At 42.1% G+C, this 20231-nt stretch overlaps 1 protein-coding gene across 2 annotated transcripts; it reads right to left on the bottom strand.

Moving 5' to 3' along the window:
- Positions 1–13972: 13972 nt before the first annotated feature.
- On the bottom strand, positions 13973–19449 carry LOC112833721 (uncharacterized). 2 transcript variants are annotated; one of them, XM_025885054.2, is made up of 3 exons: positions 18864–19449; positions 18423–18549; positions 13973–16565 (listed from the first exon to the last, which is right to left on the bottom strand). In XM_025885054.2, exons 1-3 carry the CDS (start codon positions 19065–19067, stop codon positions 15115–15117), a joined length of 1782 nt encoding a protein of 593 aa, XP_025740839.1. In that variant the 5' UTR covers positions 19068–19449; the 3' UTR covers positions 13973–15114. The 2 variants fall into 2 exon arrangements, with proteins under 2 accessions (XP_025740839.1, XP_025740837.1); XM_025885052.2 differs by having other exon boundaries at positions 13973–16568; positions 18864–19448.
- Positions 19450–20231: the final 782 nt, after the last annotated feature.

The raw sequence follows: 20231 nt of genomic DNA on the forward strand, positions 1-20231 counted from the left end.
CTGTAGGTTTTTCATAGATGGCTTTTATGATATTGAGGTATGTACCCTCTATCCCTATACTCTGAAGAGTTTTGATCAAGAAAGGATGTTGTACTTTGTCAAATGCTTTTTCTGCATCTATTGAGAGGATCATATGATTCTTGTTCTTTCTTTTGTTAATGTATTGTATCACGTTGATTGATTTGCGGATGTTGAACCAGCCTTGCAGCCCAGGAATAAATCCCACTTGGTCATGGTGAATAATCCTTTTAATGTACTGTTGGATCCTATTGGCTAGTATTTTGGTGAGAATTTTTGCATCCATGTTCATCAAGGATATTGGTCTGTAATTCTCTTTTTTGATGGGGTCTTTGTCTGGTTTTGGGATCAAGGTAATGCTGGCCTCATAAAATGAGTTTGGAAGTTTCCCTTCCATTTCTATTTTTTGGAACAGTTTCAGGAGAATAGGTATTAATTCTTCTTGAAATGTCTGATAGAATTCCCCCGGGAAGCCGTCTGGCCCTGGGCTTTTGTTTCTTGGGAGATTTTTGATGACTGTTTCAATTTCCTTAGTGGTTATAGGTCTGTTCAGGTTTTCTATTTCTTCCTGGTTCAATTTTGGTAGTTGATACATCTCTAGGAATGCACCCATTTCTTCCAGGTTCTCTAATTTGCTGGCATAGAGTTGCTCATAATATGTTCTTATAATTGTTTGTATTTCTTTGGTGTTGGTTGTGATCTCTCCTCTTTCATTCATGATTTTGTTGATTTGGGTCATTTCTCTTTTCTTTTTGATCAGTCTGGCCAGGGGTTTATCAATCTTGTTAATTCTTTCAAAGAACCAGCTCCTAGTTTCGTTGATCTGTTCTACTGTTCTTTTGGTTTCTAGTTCATTGATTTCTGCTCTGATCTTTATGATTTCTCTTCTCCTGCTGGGTTTAGGCTTTATTTGCTGTTCTTTCTCCAGCTCCTTTAGGTGTAGGGTTAGGTTGTGTATTTGAGACCTTTCTTGTTTCTTGAGAAAGGCTTGTATTGCTATATACTTTCCTCTCAGGACTGCCTTTGCTGTATCCCAAAGATTTTGAACAGTTGTGTTTTCATTTTCATTGGTTTCCATGAATTTTTTTTAATTCTTCTTTAATTTCCTGGTTGACCCATTCATTCCTTAGTAGGATGCTCTTTAGCCTCCATGTATTTGAGTTCTTTCCAACTTTCCTCTTGTGATTGAGTTCTAGTTTCAAAGCATTGTGGTCTGAAAATATGCAGGGAATGATTCCAATCTTTTGGTACCAGTTGAGACCTGATTTGTGACCTCGGATGTGATCAATTCTGGAGAATGTTCCATGGGCACTAGAGAAGAATGTGTATTCCGTTGCTTTGGGATGGAATGTTCTGAATATGTCTGTGAAGTCCATTTGGTCCAGTGTGTCATTTAAAGTCTTTATTTCCTTGTTGAGCTTTTGCTTAGATGATCTGTCCATTTCAGTCAGGGAGGTGTTAAAGTCCCCCACTATTATTGTATTGCTGTCAATGTGTTTCTTCACTTTTGTTATTAATTGCCTTATATAATTGGCTGCTCCCACGTTAGGGGCATAGATATTTACAATTGTTAGATCTTCTTGTTGGATAGACCCTTTAAGTAGGATATAGTGTCCTTCCTCATCTCTTATTACAGTCTTTGGTTTAAAATCTATTTGTCTGATATAAGGATTGCCACCCCAGCTTTCTTTTGGTGTCCGTTAGCACAGTAAATGGTTTTCCACCCCCTCACTTTCAATGTGGGGGTGTCTTTGGGTCTAAAATGAGTCTCTTGCAGACAGCATATGGATGGATCTTGTTTTTTAATCCAATCTGATAGCCTGTGTCTTTTGATTGGGGCATTGAGCCCATTTACATTCAGGGTAACTATTGAAAGGTATGAATTTAGTGCCATTGTATTGCCTGTAAGGTGACTGTTACTGTATATTGTCTCTGTTCCTTTCTGATCTGTGCTGCTTTTAGTCTCTCTCTTGGCTTAGAGGACCCCTTTCAATGTTTCTTGGAGGGCTGGTTTTGTGTTTGCAAATTCCTTTAGTTTTTGTTTGTCCTGGAAGCTTTTGATCTCTCCTTCAATTTTCAATGAGAGCCTAGCTGGATATAGTATTCTTGGCTGCATATTTTTCTCATTTAGTGCTCTGGAGATATCATGCCAGTCCTTTCTGGCCTGCCAGGTCTCTGTGGATAGGTCTGTTGCCAATCTAATATTTCTACCATTGTAGGTTACAGATCTCTTCTCCCGAGGTGCTTTCAGGATTTTCTCTTTGTCTCTGAGACTCGTACGTTTTACTATTAGATGTCGGGGTGTTGACCTATTTTTATTGATTTTGAGAGGGGTTCTCTGTGCCTCCTGGATTTTGATGCCTGTTTCCTTCCCCACATTAGGGAAGTTCTCTGCTATTATTTGCTCCAATATACCTTCTGCCCCTCTCTCTCTTTCTTCTTCTGGGATCCCAATTATTCTAATGTTGTTTCGTCTTATCGTATCGCTTATCTCTCGAATTCTGCCCTCGTGATCCTGTAGGTGTTTCTCTCTTTCTCTCAGCCTCTCTATTTTCCATCATTTGGTCTTCTATATCGCTGATTCTCTCTTCTGCCTCATTTATCCTAGCAGTTAGTGCCCCCATTTTTGATTGTACCTCATTAATAGCCTTTTTTATTTCAACTTGATTAGATTTTAGTTCTTTTATTTCTCCAGAAAGAGTTTCTCTAATAACTTCCACACTTTTTTTTAAGCCCAGCTAGTATCTTTAAAGTCATGATTCTGAACTCTAGGTCCGACATCGTACTAATGTCCGTATTGAGTAGGTCCCTGGCTGACGGTACTACCTCTTGTTCTTTTTGCTGAGGTGTTTTTTTCGTCTTGTCATTTTGTCCAGAGGAGAATAGATGAATGAGAGAACAAAGTGCTAACAGGTTAACGATGTCCCCAGCAAATATACTCTATACAAATCAGAAAAGACCTGAAACCAGGGGAAAAGGAAGGGAAAGAAAGAAAAAAGAAAGAAAAAAAAAAACAAAAAGTAAAAGATTAAAAACAAAAACAGAAGAATACAAAAAAAATCGAATATGATCAAATATGATCAGGCTAGTGCGTAGATCAGTGCCACACACTAGATTTTGGGCGTATTTTGGTCTGTTAGAAAAAAGTGCCTCCTAAAATTTAAAAGGAAGAAAGACTTATATATGTATAGAATAAGGGTTGATACAATGAAGGGATGGAAGATGACTGTAAAGATGAAAATTATAAAAGATTTTATAAAAGGAATTGATACGATAAGAAGTTGTTTGAAAAAAGAAAGAAGAAGATTTAAAAAAAAAAAAAGGGAGAGAATGTGTTCAGGCAGGAGACTAGTGATTTAGGGTATATTTTGATATGTTAGAAGAAACTGTATCTCAAAATTTTAAAGAGAGAACAACTTATATATATGCCAAAAATAAGGGTAACTACTATGAAGGGATAAAATATGACTCTAAAAATAAAAAATAAAAAAGTTTTTTTTTAAAAAAAGGGATTGATAAGATGGTTGATAAAGGGAAAAAGAGAAATTAAAAAAACAGTTAAAAAAATTAACTTTGAAAAACTAATGAATCATGGTAAAAAAAAGCCATGAATTCTATGTGCAGTATTCCCCTATCACTGGAGTTCTCCCGTTCTCCTTGATCGGTAAACTTGGTCTTGGCTTGCTGGCTGTTCGTGCTGATCTTCTCGGGGAGGGGCCTGTTGCCGGGGTTCCCAAATGTTTTTGCCGGAGGCGGAATTGCCCCGCCCTTGTCGGTCCCAGCTAAGCAAGCTGCCCGGTTTGCTCTCAGGAGCTTTTGTTCCCTGCAAGCTTTCCGTAGGGCTTTGGAGGACGACAGTGAAAATGGCGGCCTCCCAATCTCCGCCCCAGGGGAGGCAAGAACTCGGGGCTCCGCTCCTCAGTGCGCCCCCAGAGAAAAGCAGCCAGTCACTCCCGTGTCCCTGGTCTCTGGCTGCACTCCGTGCTCACCCGGCCTGTGACCGAGCGTTTTTATCTCTGGCACCCGACCCCATGTGGATCTCCAGCAGATCCCCGTGGTGCGCTCCCGCGCCACTCCTCACGGGGGAGAAAGGGGAGTCTCCCCGGCTCTGCTGCTTGTTGGGTCCCTGCTGGAGGAGCAGTGGCCCGACTGGGCCGCAGATCACAGTCTATGGCAACCCCGAGCTGAGAGCCCGCGCCTCGGCTCCGTCTCTGCAGCCGGCTTCCCCGCTCCAATACCTGGGAGCTCTGCTGCACTCAGGCACCCCCAGTCTTTGTGTGACCCTGAGGGTCCTGAGACCACACTGTCCCGCGAGGGTTTCACCTCCTGCTTAGCCACTGCAGCGACGTCCCTCCGCGGAGCCGACTTCTAAAAGGTCCGATTTTGTGCTCCGCGGCTCTATCACTTGCCAGAAGCGGCCGACGGAGGCCCCCTCCCCCACCGTCTATCCTCCCGAATATCGCCTCAGATTCACTTCTCCGCACGTCCTACCTTCCAGTAAGTGGTCGCTTCTCTGTTCAGAGAGTTGTTGCTACTCTCCTCTTCGATCTCCTGTTGAGTTCATAGGTGTTCAGAATGGTTTGATCCCTATTCAGCTGAATTCCTGAGACCAGACGAAATCCAGGTTTTCTACTCCTCCGCCATCTTGCTCTGCACCCCCCGTGTTGTGTTCTGAAAATATGCACAGTATGATCTCAATCTCTTTGTATTTGTTGAGTGCTGACTTGTGACCCAGTATGTGATCTATTCTAGAGAATGTTCCACGTGCACTTGAAAATAGTGTGTATTCTGCTACACTAGGATGAAATGTTCTGAATATATCTTTTAAGTCCATCTGGTCCAGTGTGTCAATCAAAGCCCTTGTTTCCTTGTTGATTTTCTGTTTAGATGATCTGTCCATTGCCCTAAGATGATCTGTTATTATTGTATTATCAATGAGTTTCTTGTGTTTGTTATTAATTGGTTTGTGTATTAGGGTGCTCCCAAGTTGGGAGCATAAATATTTACAGTTGTCAGATTTTCTTGATGGTTAGACCCCTTAATTATGATGTAATGCTCTTCTTCATCTTTTATTACAGTCTTTGGTTTAAAATCTAGTTTGTCTGATTATTAGTATGGCTACACTGGCTTTTTAAAAATTTAAATTCAATTTAGTTAAAATATATTGTATTATTAGTTTCAGGGGTAGAATTTAGTGATTCATCAGTTGCATATAACACCCAGTGCCCATTACATCAAGTGCCCTCCTTAACACTCATCACCCAATTACCCCTTCCCCCCACTCCCCTCCCCTACAGCAACCCTCAGTTTGTTTCCTAGAGTTCAGCATCTCTTATGAGTTGCCTCTCTCTCTATTTTCATCTTATTTTTCTTTCCCCCCATGTTCATCTGTTTTGTTTCTTAATTTCCACATATGAGTGAAATCATTTGGTATTTGTCTTTCTCTGATTGACTTATTTTGCTTAGCATAATACCCTCTACTTCCATCCATGTCATTGCAAATGGCAAGATTTCATTCTTTCCTATGGCTCAGTTCTTTCCATATTTTGGCTATTGTGGGCATTGCTGCTATAAACATTGGAATACATGCACCACTTTGAATCACTAGGTTTGTATCTTTTGGATAAATACTTAGTAGTGTTATTTACTGGATCACAGGGTAGTTCTATTATTTAACTATGTGAGGAAACTCCATACTGTTTTCCAGAGTGGCTGCACCACTTTGCATCCCCACCAACACTATAAGAGCGTTCCCTTTTCTCCCCATCCTCATCAACATCTGTTGTTTCCTGACTTGTTAATCTTAGCCATTCTCTCATTATGGTTTTGAATTGTATATCCCGGATGCAAGTGATGTAGAGCCTTTTTTCATCTCTCTGTTGGCCATTTGTAGGTCTTCTCTGGAGACATGTCTGTTTGTCCCCTCTGCCCATTTCTTGATTGGATTTTTTGGGGTTTTTTTTGTGTGTGTTGAGTTTGATAAGTTCTTTATTGTTTTGGATACTAGCTGTTTATCTGGTAAGTCATTTGCAAATATCTTCTCCCATTCTGTCAGTTGCCTTTTAGTTTTGTTGACTATTTCATTTGCTGTGCAAAAGGTTTTTATCCTGATGGAAGTCCCAACAGCTCATTTTTGCTTTTGTTTCCCTGCCTTGGAGAAGTGTCTAGCAAGAAGTTGCTGTGGCTAACGTCAAAGAGGTTGCTGCCTCTGTTCTTCTGTAGGATTTTGATGTATTCCTGTCTCACATTTATATCTTTCATCCGTTTTGAGTTTATTTTTGTGTATGGTATAAGAAAGAGGTCCAGTTTCATTCTTCTGCATGTGGCTGTCCAATTTTCCCAACACCTTTGTTGAAGAGACTGTCTTTTTTACATTGGATATTCTTTCCTGCTTTGTCAAAGATCAGTTGACTATATGGGGCGCCTGGGTGGCTCAGATGGTTAAGCGTCTGCCTTCGGCTCAGGTCATGATCCCAGGGTTCTGGGATCGAATCCCGCATCGGGCTCCCTGCTCCTTGGGAGCCTGCTTCTCCCTCTGCTTCTCTCTTTCTCTCTCTCCCCCTCTGTCTGTCATGAATAAATAAATAAATAAATCTTTAAAAAATAAAAAGAGCAGTTGACCATATAGTTGTGGGTCCATTTTTGGGTTCTCTATTCTGTTGCATTGATCTATGTGTTTGTTTTTGTGCCAGTATCATGCTATCTTGATGATTGCAGCTTTGTAATACCACCTGAAATCCAGAATTATGATGCCTCAGCTCTGGTTTTCTTTTTAAACATTCCCCTGGCTATTCAGGGTCTTTTCTGGTTCCATACAAATTTTAGGTTTGTTCCAGCTCTGTGAACAATGCTGATGGTATTTTGATAGGGACAGCATTGAATGTGTAGATTGCTCTGGGTAGCATAGATATTTTAATGATATTTGTTCTTCCAATTCATGAGCATGGAATGTTTTCCCATCTCTTTGTGTCTTCCTCAATTTCTTTCATAAGTGTTCTGTAGTTTCTAGAGTATAGATCCTTTATCTCTTTGGTTAGGTTTATTCCCAGGTATTTTATGGTTTTTCGTGCAATTGTATTTGGGATCTACTCCTTAATTTCTGTTTCTTCTGCTTCATTGTTAGTGTATAGAAATGAAACTGACTTCTGTGCATTGATTTTATATCCTGCGACTTTGCTGAATTCCTGTAACAGTTCTAAGCAACTTTTTGGTGAACTCCAACTTTCTTTTGACCCGCATTAGCATGATAGATCATTCTACAACCCGTCACTTTCAATCTGCCTGTCTTTATGTCTCAAATGAGTCTCTTGTAGACAGCATATAGATGGGTCTTGCTTTTTAAAAATACATTCTGATACCCTATGTCTTTTGATTGGAGCATTTAGTCCGTTTACAGTCAGAGTAATTTTTGAAAGATATGAATTTAGTGCCATCATATTGCCTGTAAAGTCGCTGTTTTTGTAGATTGTCTCTGTTCATTTCTGGTCTTTGTTACTTTTGGGCACTCTCTTCCCTCAAAGGATCCCCTTTAATATGTCTTGCAGGGCTGTTTTAGTGTTCACAAATTCCTTTAGTTTTTGTTTATCCTGGACAAACTTTATCTCTCCTTCTATTCTGAATGACTGCCTTGCTGGACAAAGTATTCATGGCTGCATATTCTTCACATTCAGCATGTTGAATATATTCTGCAACTTCTTTCTGGCCTTCCCTGTTTCTGTGGACAGATCTGCTGCAAATCTGATCTGTCTTCCCTTGTACGTTAAGGACTTTTTTCCCCTCTTGCTGCTTTCAGGATTATTTCCTTGCCTGTGTATTTTGTGAATTTGACTGTAATATGTCTTGGTGATGGCTGGGTTTTGTTGAAATTAATGGGAATTCTCTGTGTTTCTTGGATTGTGAGGTCTGTTTCCTTCCTCAGGTTAGGGAATTTTCAGCGATAATTTGGCCAAATAAACCTTCTTCCCCCCCTTTCTCTCTTCCTCTTGTGGGATTCCTATGATATGAATGTTATTACGCTTTAAGGAGTTCCCTAAGTCTACATTAGTGATCCAATACCTTTCTTTCCCTGTCTTCACCTTTATTTTTTTTTAAATGTGGATGATTCTGTTGGCTTTTTTTTTAAGATTTTATTTATTTATTTGAGAGAGAGAGAATGAGAGATAGAGAGCACAAGAGGGAAGAGGGTCAGAGAGAGAAGCAGACTCCCCGCTGAGCAGGGAGCCCGATGTGGGACTCGATCCTGGGACTCCAGGATCATGACCTGAGCCGAAGGCCATCGCTTAACCAACTGAACCACCCAGGCGCCCTTCACCTTTATTTTTTCCATAATTTTACGTTCTATATCACTGATTCATTCCTCTGTCATAGCATCCATTTGGTTTGCATCTCAGTTGTGGCACTTTTACTTTGGTCTGAATATTTTTTAGTTCTTTTATCTCTGCAGTAAGGGATTCTCTAGTGTCTTCTGTTTTTTTTTTTTTTTTCAAGTCCAGCCAGTATTCTTATAATTGTTGTTATCAATTTTAGTTCAGATGTCTTATTTATATCTGTATCAATTAAATACCTGGCCATCACTTCTTGCTGTTCTTTCTTTTTGGGTGAATTCCTCTGTGTTGTCATTTTTGATGCCAAAGAAAATAAAAAAAATAAGATAAAAAATTTAAAAAATATATAAAGGAAGCTATATCCCAGGTGTGTTTTGGCCTGTTTATTAAGGGAAGCTTGATGAAAATTTTCTTTAAAAAATGAAAGATTTTAAAATTAAAAAATTAAAAACAAATAAATAAAAAATAAAATAATAAATTGCTTTTTCTGTATCCAAAACAAACAAACAAAAAAAGAGTCTAGATCCTGACTTCCCTAGAGCTGAAGATTTGCAGCATTCCTTGATCAGGAGACTTGGTATGTGCAAGGGTTTTGTGCTTGTCTTCTGGGGGAGAGGCCTACTGTTGATTCTTAGGTGGACTTTCCCTAGTGGAGATGCACTTGCAGGGCACAGGGCGGCGGGATTTGATGTAAGCAGCTCTGGCATCCACTTGGTGGTGCTGTTTTCCTCCCTGAGGTTGGTCAGTGCTGATCGATGAAAACAGCTCCACCCCTTCTCCAGAGCAGGGAGCTTGTGCCCCTCCACTCCCCAGTAAGCGCTCAGAGATGAGCAAAAATCACCCCTTCCGTGTCCCTGGCTTCCATCAGATCCCGCCTTCACCCTGTGTCAGAGCTGTCCGCCTGCCAGGCGGCGCAGCACTCTTGTGTTTTATCTCAGGTGTGGCTGGGTTTCAAAACTCCAAATTCAGAGACCCCCCATAGTTCAGACCCATCCTAATACTTTAGGGGTGGGTTTTGCTGCACTGTGGCTGGTGCCGGCTTATCCCAGAAAATGGTCGCACAACTGCACAGCAGTTCACAGTTTATGGTAAATCACAGCACAAAGTTGGTGCCAAGGTTTGCTGCCTTCAGCCTGCATCTTTGTCCCTATGCTGGTGAATGGGGCAGCTGAATGGCACCTGCCAGGTCTTTTACCCCTACAGAGGCAGTATCACCTCTACCAAATGCACTCAAAGCAGGGGAACTACTTCTGCCCATGCAATTCAGGGTATCCTCAAAGCATGCTGCCCCCTCTGGGTCTCCACTCTTCTTCCCCACCGGAGCACCACTCAGCTCTCCTGGCATGACCCTGGTGATGGCGCTGACCTTTGAAAATTCAGACTGTGCTCTGCTATTTATAAAAAACTTGCAGGATTTATTTTAGTTTAGTTTGGTTATTTTATTTGCGGTATTTAAATCCTCTCCTTTTCCCCAGTCAATGGTTTTGGGTAAGAGTTTTTCTTGTGCAATCCCCTGCCCATGTTTTCACTTTTTTTCACTCCTTCTCTCTTGCTCCTCCCTCTGTGGTCAGGCCTCCCCCCCCCCTACAATGCTTGTGGCTCTTTTCTCCCCCAAATCAATTCTGGGCAGTTCCCACCTTCCACAAGGTGGTCCCTTTTTTTGCTTGTAGATGCACAGATTTGTTCTCTTAGTCAACAGATCAATTTCCTGGGTGTCCAGAATGATCTGACATTTATCTAGCTGTATGCAAGGGAGGAGGTATATTAGAGTTGCCCTACTCTTCTGCCATCTTAACCCTCCCCCTACTCTCTCCTTTCCACTCAAAGAGTCCATTTTTATAATTCTTGCAGAGGTGGTTTAGTGGTCACGAACACCTTTAGTTTTTGTTTGTCTGGGAAACTCTTATCTTTCCTTCTATTCTGAATGATAACCTTGCTGGATAGAGTATCTTGGCTGCAGATTTTTCTCATTCAGCACTTTGAATATATCATGCCATTCTCTTCTGGCTTGTAGAGTTTCTTTTGAAAAATCTGCTAGCCTTATGGGTTGTCCCTTGTCAGTTATGACTTCTTTCGTCTTGCTGCTTTTAACATTTTTTATCACTAAAATTTGCAAAGCTAATTACAATGTTTTGGTATTGGTCTGCTTTTGTTGATTCTGTTGGGGGTTCTCTGCCTCCTTCCCCAAATTAGGGAATTTTTCAGCTATTATTTCTTCAAGTCAATTTTCTGCCCCCCTTTCTCCTCTTTTGGGACTCCTATAGTACAAATGTTACTACGTTTGATGGAATCACTGAGTTCCCTAAGTCTACTCTTGTTTTGCATAATTCTTTCTTTTGTTCAGCTTGATTATTTTCCATTACTCTGTCTTCCAGGTCACTAATTTGTTCTTCTGCTTCTTCTATCCTGCTGTTCATTCCATCAAGTGTGTTTCTCATTTCATTTATTGTGCTCTTCATCTTGACTATGTTGTTATTCCTGTCTTAACGGCCTCACTCACGTCTTCCACTATTTTCTCAAGTCTAGTGAGTATCCTTATGATCATTGCTTTAAATTCTCTATTAGGCATGTTACTTATAACTGTTTTGCCTAGATCTCTGGTTGTGACCTTGTCCTGTTCATTTGGGATAAATTTCTGTCTCCTCATTTTGTCTATTTTTCTGTGTTAAGAAAGCCAACTGTGTCTTCTGCTCTTCAAAGTAGTGACTTTATGAAGAGTTCCTGGAGTGTCCTGCAGTGCAGTGTCCCCTGTTCATCAGAACCTGGCACTTCAGGAGAGTATCCTATATGTATTGCTTACACCCTGCTGTTGTCTGCCACTTTTCCTTTCAATGCATTCATCTTTACTGGCTCTCTGCCTGTTGTGGGCTGTGCTTGCTCTCTGTCGTGTTAGTGGAACCCAGGCAGGCCACCTCTGTTGGGGGTGGGGTGTGTGCCCATGGGGGAACTTGGGGGGGCGGTGATGGTGTTAGCGATGTACAGCTGGGTGTGCTGTGGTGTTTGGCCCTGATGCAGTGGTTGGACTAGGCAGAAGCTCTGTACCTTGTGGCTGTGCAAGGTGTGCAACTGCAACTAGGGACACACAACTGCAGCGGGGGCATGCAACTGGGTGTGGTGTGGAATGGTGCCCGGTGGGCCTGGGGGCACACAGCCAGTCATGCAGGCACAGCATGTGACTGTGGCTGGAGGCATGCAGCTGGGTGAAACACAAGGGTGGTTGGAGGCACACAGCTGGGCGTGGCATGGCAGATATGCATGGCACAAGGTGGCAACTGTGCAGCTGTTGGTGGGGTGCCCACACAGGTTAACAGAATTTGCTGAGTCCATGACCAAGGCTAGCTGGTTTGGAGTGGGTGAGTCCTCAGGAGAACTTGGGCATAGCCCACTGCTAGTAGGTTAGGTAGCCAAGTGTCTCTGTGCTTATACTGGGGCTAGCTGAGGAAAATGACACCTGCCATGTCCTGTTTTCACGGTCCCCCAAACACTCCGAAGTCAGTATGAACAGATCTGTCTCCTGTTTGCCACTGGTGCTGTGTAAACTGCTTTTAAGTTCCTCTCTGCACAGGCTGCTGTCTCTTTAAGGGCAGCAACCCAGCTAGCACAGCCTCCCAGCTTGCCCAGTGTTTAATCAGCTTACCTCCAAAGCTCCTCATTCCAAAATTCAGCCCTTCTGGTTTTTAAAGCCAAATGCTATAGGGATTAGTCTTTCCCATGTGAGTCTCCTGGTACAAGGGCCCATTTCTCTGCCCTCTTGCAGGTAGTCTCCCTCTACCTTTCTGACCATCCCAAACTTTCAGATGCAGCTTCTTCCTATATTTAGTTGTGGAGTTTGTTTCACTAGCCTTCAGATCACAGTCTAGTTTATTGACTTGGATATGGATATCATCTAGTTGAAAATGTGGTGAGTTCAGGGTCCTCCTACTCCGTCCGCCACCTTCCCAAGCTCCCTGGTTACTATATCAACATCATATGATTGATTGCCTAGTTACATCTTTGCTTCTTTACGTTTCAGAAACTATGTAGACAGATAGATATGACTTAGTTATCATTACTTGATATCCTCCTGTCTTCCCAGATTTAATACAATTTCCTAATTCTTTCTACCTTAAAGTGCCATTACCATCCAGACCCTTCTTAACAAGGTCCTCTCAAGAATTCCAACAACCTACAATGTCCTTGTGGCCCCAGTCATACCCACTCCCTCAGGCCTTCACAAAGGAGCCCAGGTGGGGAACCCTAGCACATGCCAGAGCACCTTCCCTGGCTTTCATTAACAAGAGAGACGGTAACCTATTTTTATAAAATTCTAGAAAATGCAAACAAATCTACAGTGACGAAAAGCAGATCAGTAGTTGCCTGGGACTGGGGCCAGAGCAGGAATGTGCTACTCTTTTGGGGATGATGAAATGTTCTGTATTTTGATTGTGGAGATGGTTTCCTGCATGGAGTTATCCATCAAAACTCATTCAATCGTACACTTTAAAGAGATGCAGTTGTTACACATATTTCATGACTCAATAAACTTGATTTTTAGAATGCAAAAAAATTTGTTGTCCACTATTCAAAAGATTTTTTAAATAGTTTTTTTTAAATAGTATGTCACAACTTAAGTGACATACAGATTGAAAATGAAGAGAATATTAACCATTATTGTATACTCAGAAAAGCTAGAAAATGACACTAAAAAACTATTAAAACTAAAAATAACTTAGCAAGGCAATTGGATCCAGATAAAATTTTTAAAACTCAATACTTTTTTTAAATACTAGCAATAACCAATAGAAATTGAGGTGTGGCTTTCATATATAGCCCATTTTCTTCCATGCAAGAGCCTGAGTACTTTTCAAGGAAGTAAGGACATTCATTCCTACTGAACATGTACGCCTGACTGGTGGTGGGGGGTATATACTTATGAATAGTGCTGGCTCTCACCCTCCAGACTCAGAGTGGTAAGAGGATGAGCAAACAACAAATAGAAGGTAAAATTACAGCATACAATAGGCAGGGGGTTCTACTGAAGACATGGCTAGTAATTTGCAAATCACAGTGGAGGGATGGGCCCTTGTGCTAATATGGGGTTGGGTTCCTTCTCAGGATCTGGATGCTCCCAAGATAAAACACTTTTAAGAAAGTCCTATCTGCAGATCTTGTAAAGGAAAATGGAAACAAACAGCAAAAATATATCTGAAAACAGAAATTTAACTTAAAACACTTACAAATGGCAAATTTCTAGCTGTACCCTTGGTTCAGTAGTTTTACAGATCTCCCCAGTAACATTCTTTCTAATCTTTTCTGAGATGCCTCTCCACAAATCACATCTAATTCTTATTTTCTTGAGCCTCAATTCTGTTCCCTTTCTTCTCCACTGTCTCAGATATAAATTACAGCTCACAATAATCTCTCCCCTCCAGGTTACATAATCTGACATTGCCCCTCTAACCTCCTCCTCTGCCACACTGTCAATCCTACTGTCCTGCTAAGAGAAAAGGGGCAGGCACCAGAGGCAAAGGCTGGGGCACTGGGGCACTCCTGCAATGGTGGAAGGGATAAGGTGTTCAAAGCTAATGTCTCCTATACAACTACTGGACTCTGAAAAGACCTCCTGATGGCGCAGAAGATTATTACAATAATTAAGTGTACTCCTCTCACCTTGATATTAAATGGCAGTTACAGGTAGATTGAACTACATAGTAAGGAAATCAGTCACTGTGAGCTCCAATCACAGAAAGCAGGAAAAAGTACATTATCACTGGAATAACTGCTGACTCTAAAACCTAGACACACACAGACATGCATGCTCAAGCACAAATCATTAGTTCCTTGAGGCTGACGTAAACAGCACTAAAACTCCCAGAGGTATATGTAGAAGATATGAATGAGGCCTTTGTCTGTGGTATCCTACGATATCCATCTTTAAAACACTTAGGTCCAGTGGTACAAGGGGAAATTCCTGCCCAGTTTAAGAATGGATGAACTGGAAAGATGAGTTTCAAAAAATTATTAAACAACTAGCATATGAAAATTATCTATATGCTAAAAGAAATACATACTCAACCTCAAAGAACCTACATTAATTTGTTATGAAAGTGTACACCTATGCCTTGACAATTGTTCTGAATGCAATTTAATGCAAATTGTAGCACAGGCTAATCTGAAGCATTGAAGTCAAATCACGAGAAGTTTAGGAGGAAGGAAAAAGCATTTCAAGAAGAAAGTCTTTCTGAGATGAGCTAGATCTTACAGGGTCTGAGGGATAAAGATTAGCAAACAGAAAGAAGAAAAGGTTTTCTAGATAGGAAATACAAGAAATGAAGATCTAGATTATAATAGAACTTTTTAAAAGGCCATATCCAAGATAGGAAAAAACCAGAGCATTAGAGAACGACTTCATGCAAATGTGAAATGAATTAGCTGGAAAGAAAGGAAGCATATAATTACTGTCCTTGAGAAGCACACAATTTGGTTATAGGATTCATTCCTAAAACCAGAGATACATTTTTAAACAAAAAAGGGAGGAGAGAGAAAGAGAAGGAAGGAAGGGAGGGAGGGAAATGGGTAGGGAGGGAATCTATAAGTCCAAGAAATGTGTAGTCCTTACTTCCCTCATAGCTGGGAAGGATGGCCCTGTGACTCTCCCACCTTCATTTTCAAGCAGAAAGAATGGAGGGAATGGCCCTCATTGATTACTGATTCCAAGAGGAGATGAGGGTGAGTATCTTTGTTACAAAAAAAGATTAACTCAAAATATCTTGCTGTCTTGGAGAATCATGTCTCAATAAACTGTGCGAGCCAGAGCTGAATGCTTCTCTCCAGTGTGAGTTCGCTGGTGGTGATTAAAAGTGGAACGCTGACTGAAGGCTTTCCCACACTCAATACATTCATAAGGCTTCTCTCCTGTGTGAACTCTCTGGTGCACAATAAGCTGTGAGCTGTCACTAAATGCTTTCCCACAGTCACTACATTTATAGGGTTTCTCCCCAGTATGGGTTCTCTGATGAACCATAAGGCTAGAATTATGACTGAAGACCTTCCCACACTCATTACATTCATAAGGCTTCTCACCAGTGTGAATTCTCTGGTGTATAATGAGGTATGAGTTCTGATTGAAGGATTTTCCACACTCATTACATTTATAGGGCTTTTCACCTGTGTGAAGTCTCTGATGTCGAATAAGGCATTTACTCAGACTGAATGCCTTACCACACTCATTACATTCAAAAGGTTTTTCTCCAGTATGAATTCGCTCATGGTCAACAAGTTGAGAGATCTGACTGAAGGCTTTCCCACATTCACTACATTTGTATGGTTTTTGCCCAGTGTGGAGGCTCTGATGTCGAACAAGACATTTACTCCGACTGAAGGCCTTGCCACATTCATTACACTCATAAGGCTTCTCCCCAGTATGGATCCTCTGATGGTCAGTAAGATTTCTATTAGAACAGAAAGCTTTCCCACACTCACTACACTTGTAAGGTTTTTTTCCAGTGTGAAGTACCTGATGCCGGACAAGATTTTTACTTCGACTAAAGGCAGCCCCACACTCATTGCATTCGTAAGGCTTCTCCCCAGTATGGGTTCTTTGGTGGTCAAAAAGTTTGGAACTCTCATTGAAAGCTTTTCCACATTCATTACATTTATACGGTTTCTCACCATTATGGAGTCTCTGGTGTTGAATAAGATGGGAGCTGTGTCGGTAAGTCTTTCCACACTCACTGCACTCATAGGGCTTTTCCCCTGTGTGGGTTCTCAGATGAACTATGAGCTGAGAGGTCTGCCTGAAGGTCTTACCACATTCATTACACTCATAGGGTTTCTCTCCAGTGTGGATTCTCTGATGCCCAATGAGGTGTGAACTCCAATTGAAAGCTTTACCACATTCATCACATTGATAAAATTTCTGTCCCTTCAGAACTCCTTGATGTGCTGCAGCACTAGAGGACAGATCTGGATGTCTCCCAAGTTCATTATATTCATCGCATCCAGCTTTTGTGGATTTATCTTTATCCTCGTGTGTTATTTTGAAGAAATCACTTTCCAGTCTGCTCCCTTCTTCATCTGAGGATTGCCCTTCCAGCTTCTCTAAAGTACCTTCACAGGCAGCTCCTGTCTCTGGTTCCCCAGAAACTACTCCACAGAGGCCTCCTGATGTCCCATCAGATGACGCCGGTCCTTTAGAAACTTCCTGCCTTGCAGGCAGCTCTGAACGCCGCGTCCTAGTCTCACCTGCTGCCAAAAGAAAGAAGAAAACAACTCTTATTTGTTTCTTGTCCTATTGATGAAACAGTATCATCAGGAGTCTGTGGACCTGAAAAAACCTTCACATTAAGGGACACATTAAGAGATGACACATTAAGAACAAGAGAAAGATGGGAAATAGCTCAAGCTTTTCTTCATGGACAGAAAGACAAAGAGGACAAAGGCAGTCAGTGGGGGAGGATGGAAGAAGAGCTATCAGGACAGAGCTCTGTCCTGAAGCTCTTAATTTCTCCACTTAATTGTCCAACTAAAAAGAGCAACTGCAAGGCAAGAGCGCAGACTGTAAAGGTGGTGTGATCTTACAGAAGTCACTCAGTAAAATGATGAACTCTAACGTCCTTTCCAACCATGACACTGTATGGTTCCATGGTCCCCAGTAAAGATACTGGGGAGAGAAAGGAGAGGCAAATACCTCAAATCAAATATGAGAAACAGTATGGGCAAACACAGTTAGGAAAAAACGTACCAAAAAAGTGATTCTCATATGTGAGGACGGTGACAAGATTCAGAGAAGTCACAGGTTCAGAAATGCTGCGGAAAAGTACTGGAAAGGACAGCAGAGCTGTAAAAGTGAGGATTCCCCTAGTCTCTGGTGCACTAGACTGGTACAAGTCAGTACTGCAAGTACTACATTCCTATAAAAATTAAGAAAGGGATCGATAATTTGAAATAGGAATCAAAATATGTCTTTGGTATCTTGATAATCTGGAATCCTAGGAAACTGAACAGTTGAGTATTTCCTTTTGAATTTGGAATAGGTGGAAGTAGCAAGCAATCAGTCATGTTTAAACACAAAACTGTTGGTTCCTCTTAATCATATCTTAACCAGGGCCACAGGCCATCATATGGCATTTCAGCGTATAGGGGAGACATAGATATCTGGCTCCTGGACTCCTAAGCCCACCCACCCTCTCTAGAGTTGGCTACTGTGCTACACTTGCCAACCAGAGAACCTGCCCTGAAAACCCCTCTTTCCAGGAAGCTGTCCTGCCTCAGTCTTTCCCGAAGGGGAAGCTGAGGCAGCCATGCTTTGTGCCAAGTAACTGGCCTCAATACATCTCAGACCATGACTGACTAGACCAGGGCACCAGGCCCAAGTGTAGCTTCTCTGTATGCTACACCTCTGCTGTGGACAGGGGCAAAGTTCTGCCCAAACAGAGATGATACTTAAAGGCTGAACCACCCTTGGAGTCCCTCTCTAAGTAAAATGTGAGCTGGAAATAGGGCAAAATAAAGAAAACTAAAACAAGAAGGAGCTCTAAACTGAAATGAGGCACAGAGAGAAGCCAACCCATTAGGAGCCAGAGCATGCAGAAAGTACGTGGGAACAGAAAGTCTAATAAAGCAGCAGCTATGAGGGGACAAAAGATACAGAATGAAGAAAATGGGTAGCAGTGGGAGGACAAAACGGATATGCGGGGAGCAAGAGCATTACATTCCCTGGCATAAAAATTATTTGCTGTTGTTGCTGAGGGCCCTGTTTCCCAAAGGATGGTCTAGCTGGCGGGTTTGATCAGGGTTTCCATTCCTTCAGCCTTATTGTAAGTAACACAGCTCAGTACTTACAATAATGTGAGTGGCTCCCTATTCCTTACAACTACAAACTCTAACCAAACCACCCTAGGTCAATTAATAATGAAGTAAACACAATGTTGATAACTTAAGGCTGAGTGATGGGCGCAGAGAGGTTCATTAGAGTATTCTCCCTACTTTATCTCATGTTTGCAACTTTTCATAATAAAAAAGTTGACAAAAAAAAGAATATAGCAAAGAAAATGTAAAGAAAAGAATGCACACTGTATTACTAGGGAACAGAATCATTACCCAATGAGGCCATGCTGCAGTAATTTTCCGGCACGATGCTCCGGTACACGGCTCTCTGACTGAGGGCCGGACCTTTCCACTTCCTCTCAGTATAGTCCACAGACAGGAACTGGTACGCTGCAGATCCCTGGAATGACAAGCTTCTATTGCTCAGGGATATTCCCGGCCTGAAGGGCAGCCACATCAGAGTACCAAGAGCCCAGGTCGGGGCCTGGTGGGTAAAGGGGTGAGGGAGGGAGAGAAGCTGGGATGACACATCTAAAAGGACAAGTCCAGGGCCAGACAGAATCCATGAACTCAGCAGGCAGGGCCCAATTCCAGAGGAAGCAATTAAGCAGGGAAACCGCAGGACTAATCTCAGAATCGGCCAGAGCCCTGGAGATGAGCGCTATTTCCCAGGCCACAGACTTGGGAACTCAGGGAAGACAGAGTCCAGCTCACCTGGGGCCTGACCATCCGAAGCACAGTTGCCACTGCCTGGTCTCCTGACTTCCCAGCTTGGGAAAGGACAGGCACCTGAGAAGCACACTGACCTGAGGGAGGAAAGAGAGCTATGAGAAGAAACCCTGCCTCGGCCCCAGTAAGATCTGTATCCCAGTGAGTGGGTTCAAGAGAACCCAGGCAGCTCCACACACTGCCTCTCATCCCCCTTCCATACAGGCATTATTCTGACTGTGCTGTGAATTTTCCACGCAGCTGTTATTCTGAGGGTGCAGAGGGTTCCCTGGTCCAACTGAGAACTGGCCATTCCTCGCAACCCTCACTCGCTTCAAACTCTCTGAAGGAAGCTATACTTCTGCCCACTTTCTTTCTCTATGGCTTCCCTAGCATCAGCCCAGCCTGATTTGCCCCTCACGTTTCTGGCCCCTCATTCCTGATTTCCCTTCCTTCTCTTGGCTTCTCATTATGGACACTGCAGGCGCTCCGGCCTCAGAGCGTCCCTTTTTCTCTGTCAGAGATCTCACGGACTCTCAATGCTCTAATGCCGCTTTCCCAGTTCCAGCTCTCTTCTAGACCCCTATTACAGACTTCTAGTGGCCTACTGGACATTTCATTTGTGTGTCCCTCATCACCTTAAATTCAGTCAAAAATGGACGTTCTTACCAACCTGCTTTCCTGACTACCCAAGTTCTGTCAATGATTCTAGACATCTCTCATTCCCTCTCTGTCCTGAAACTCACATTGATAAATAGTCCCCTACCTAAGCTTTAGTTTCACCATGATCTCTATCAAATTTCTAACTGGCTCCTTTTGGAAAGTGACAATCTGATAATAAAATTCAAAGGGAAAATCAAGGAGTTCTAGCTAAGAGAATACTGGGAAAAAATAAGCAGAAGGATTCATAATTCCAATGTCAAGATTTACTTTACTAAGTAGCAGTCATCAAAGTAATGTAGTGCTGACATAAGGACAGACACACAGATCATTAACAGAATAAGCATCAAGTGACAAACCCATATATCCATAGTTACTTATTTTTGACAAAAGTTCCAAAAACACTGAAAGAAGAAGAACAGACTTTTCAACAAGCGGTGCTCAAACAACTAGATGTGCATACAAAAAGAATAAAGTTGGACCCCTAATGTAGACCATATATGAAAATTATATAGACAGCACAACTTGGCACCTGTTGAATCATGGCCTCATAACTCAGTGCAACACGTCAGAAATGATGCTCACCTTCCCCTGAAACCACCCTCCATCTGCCACCATCACTAAGTACATTTAAAGAAATCACTACCTTCACCCAGAAACCTTCCCCTCTTCGTTATAAACCAGTACCTATTCAACATCTTCCAGTCTCAGCCA

This window comes from Callorhinus ursinus, unplaced genomic scaffold (genome assembly GCF_003265705.2).
Source record: "Callorhinus ursinus isolate GAN/ISIS: 27379988/994484 unplaced genomic scaffold, GSC_fseal_2.0 scaffold1, whole genome shotgun sequence".
Classification (NCBI taxonomy): domain Eukaryota; kingdom Metazoa; phylum Chordata; class Mammalia; order Carnivora; family Otariidae; genus Callorhinus; species Callorhinus ursinus.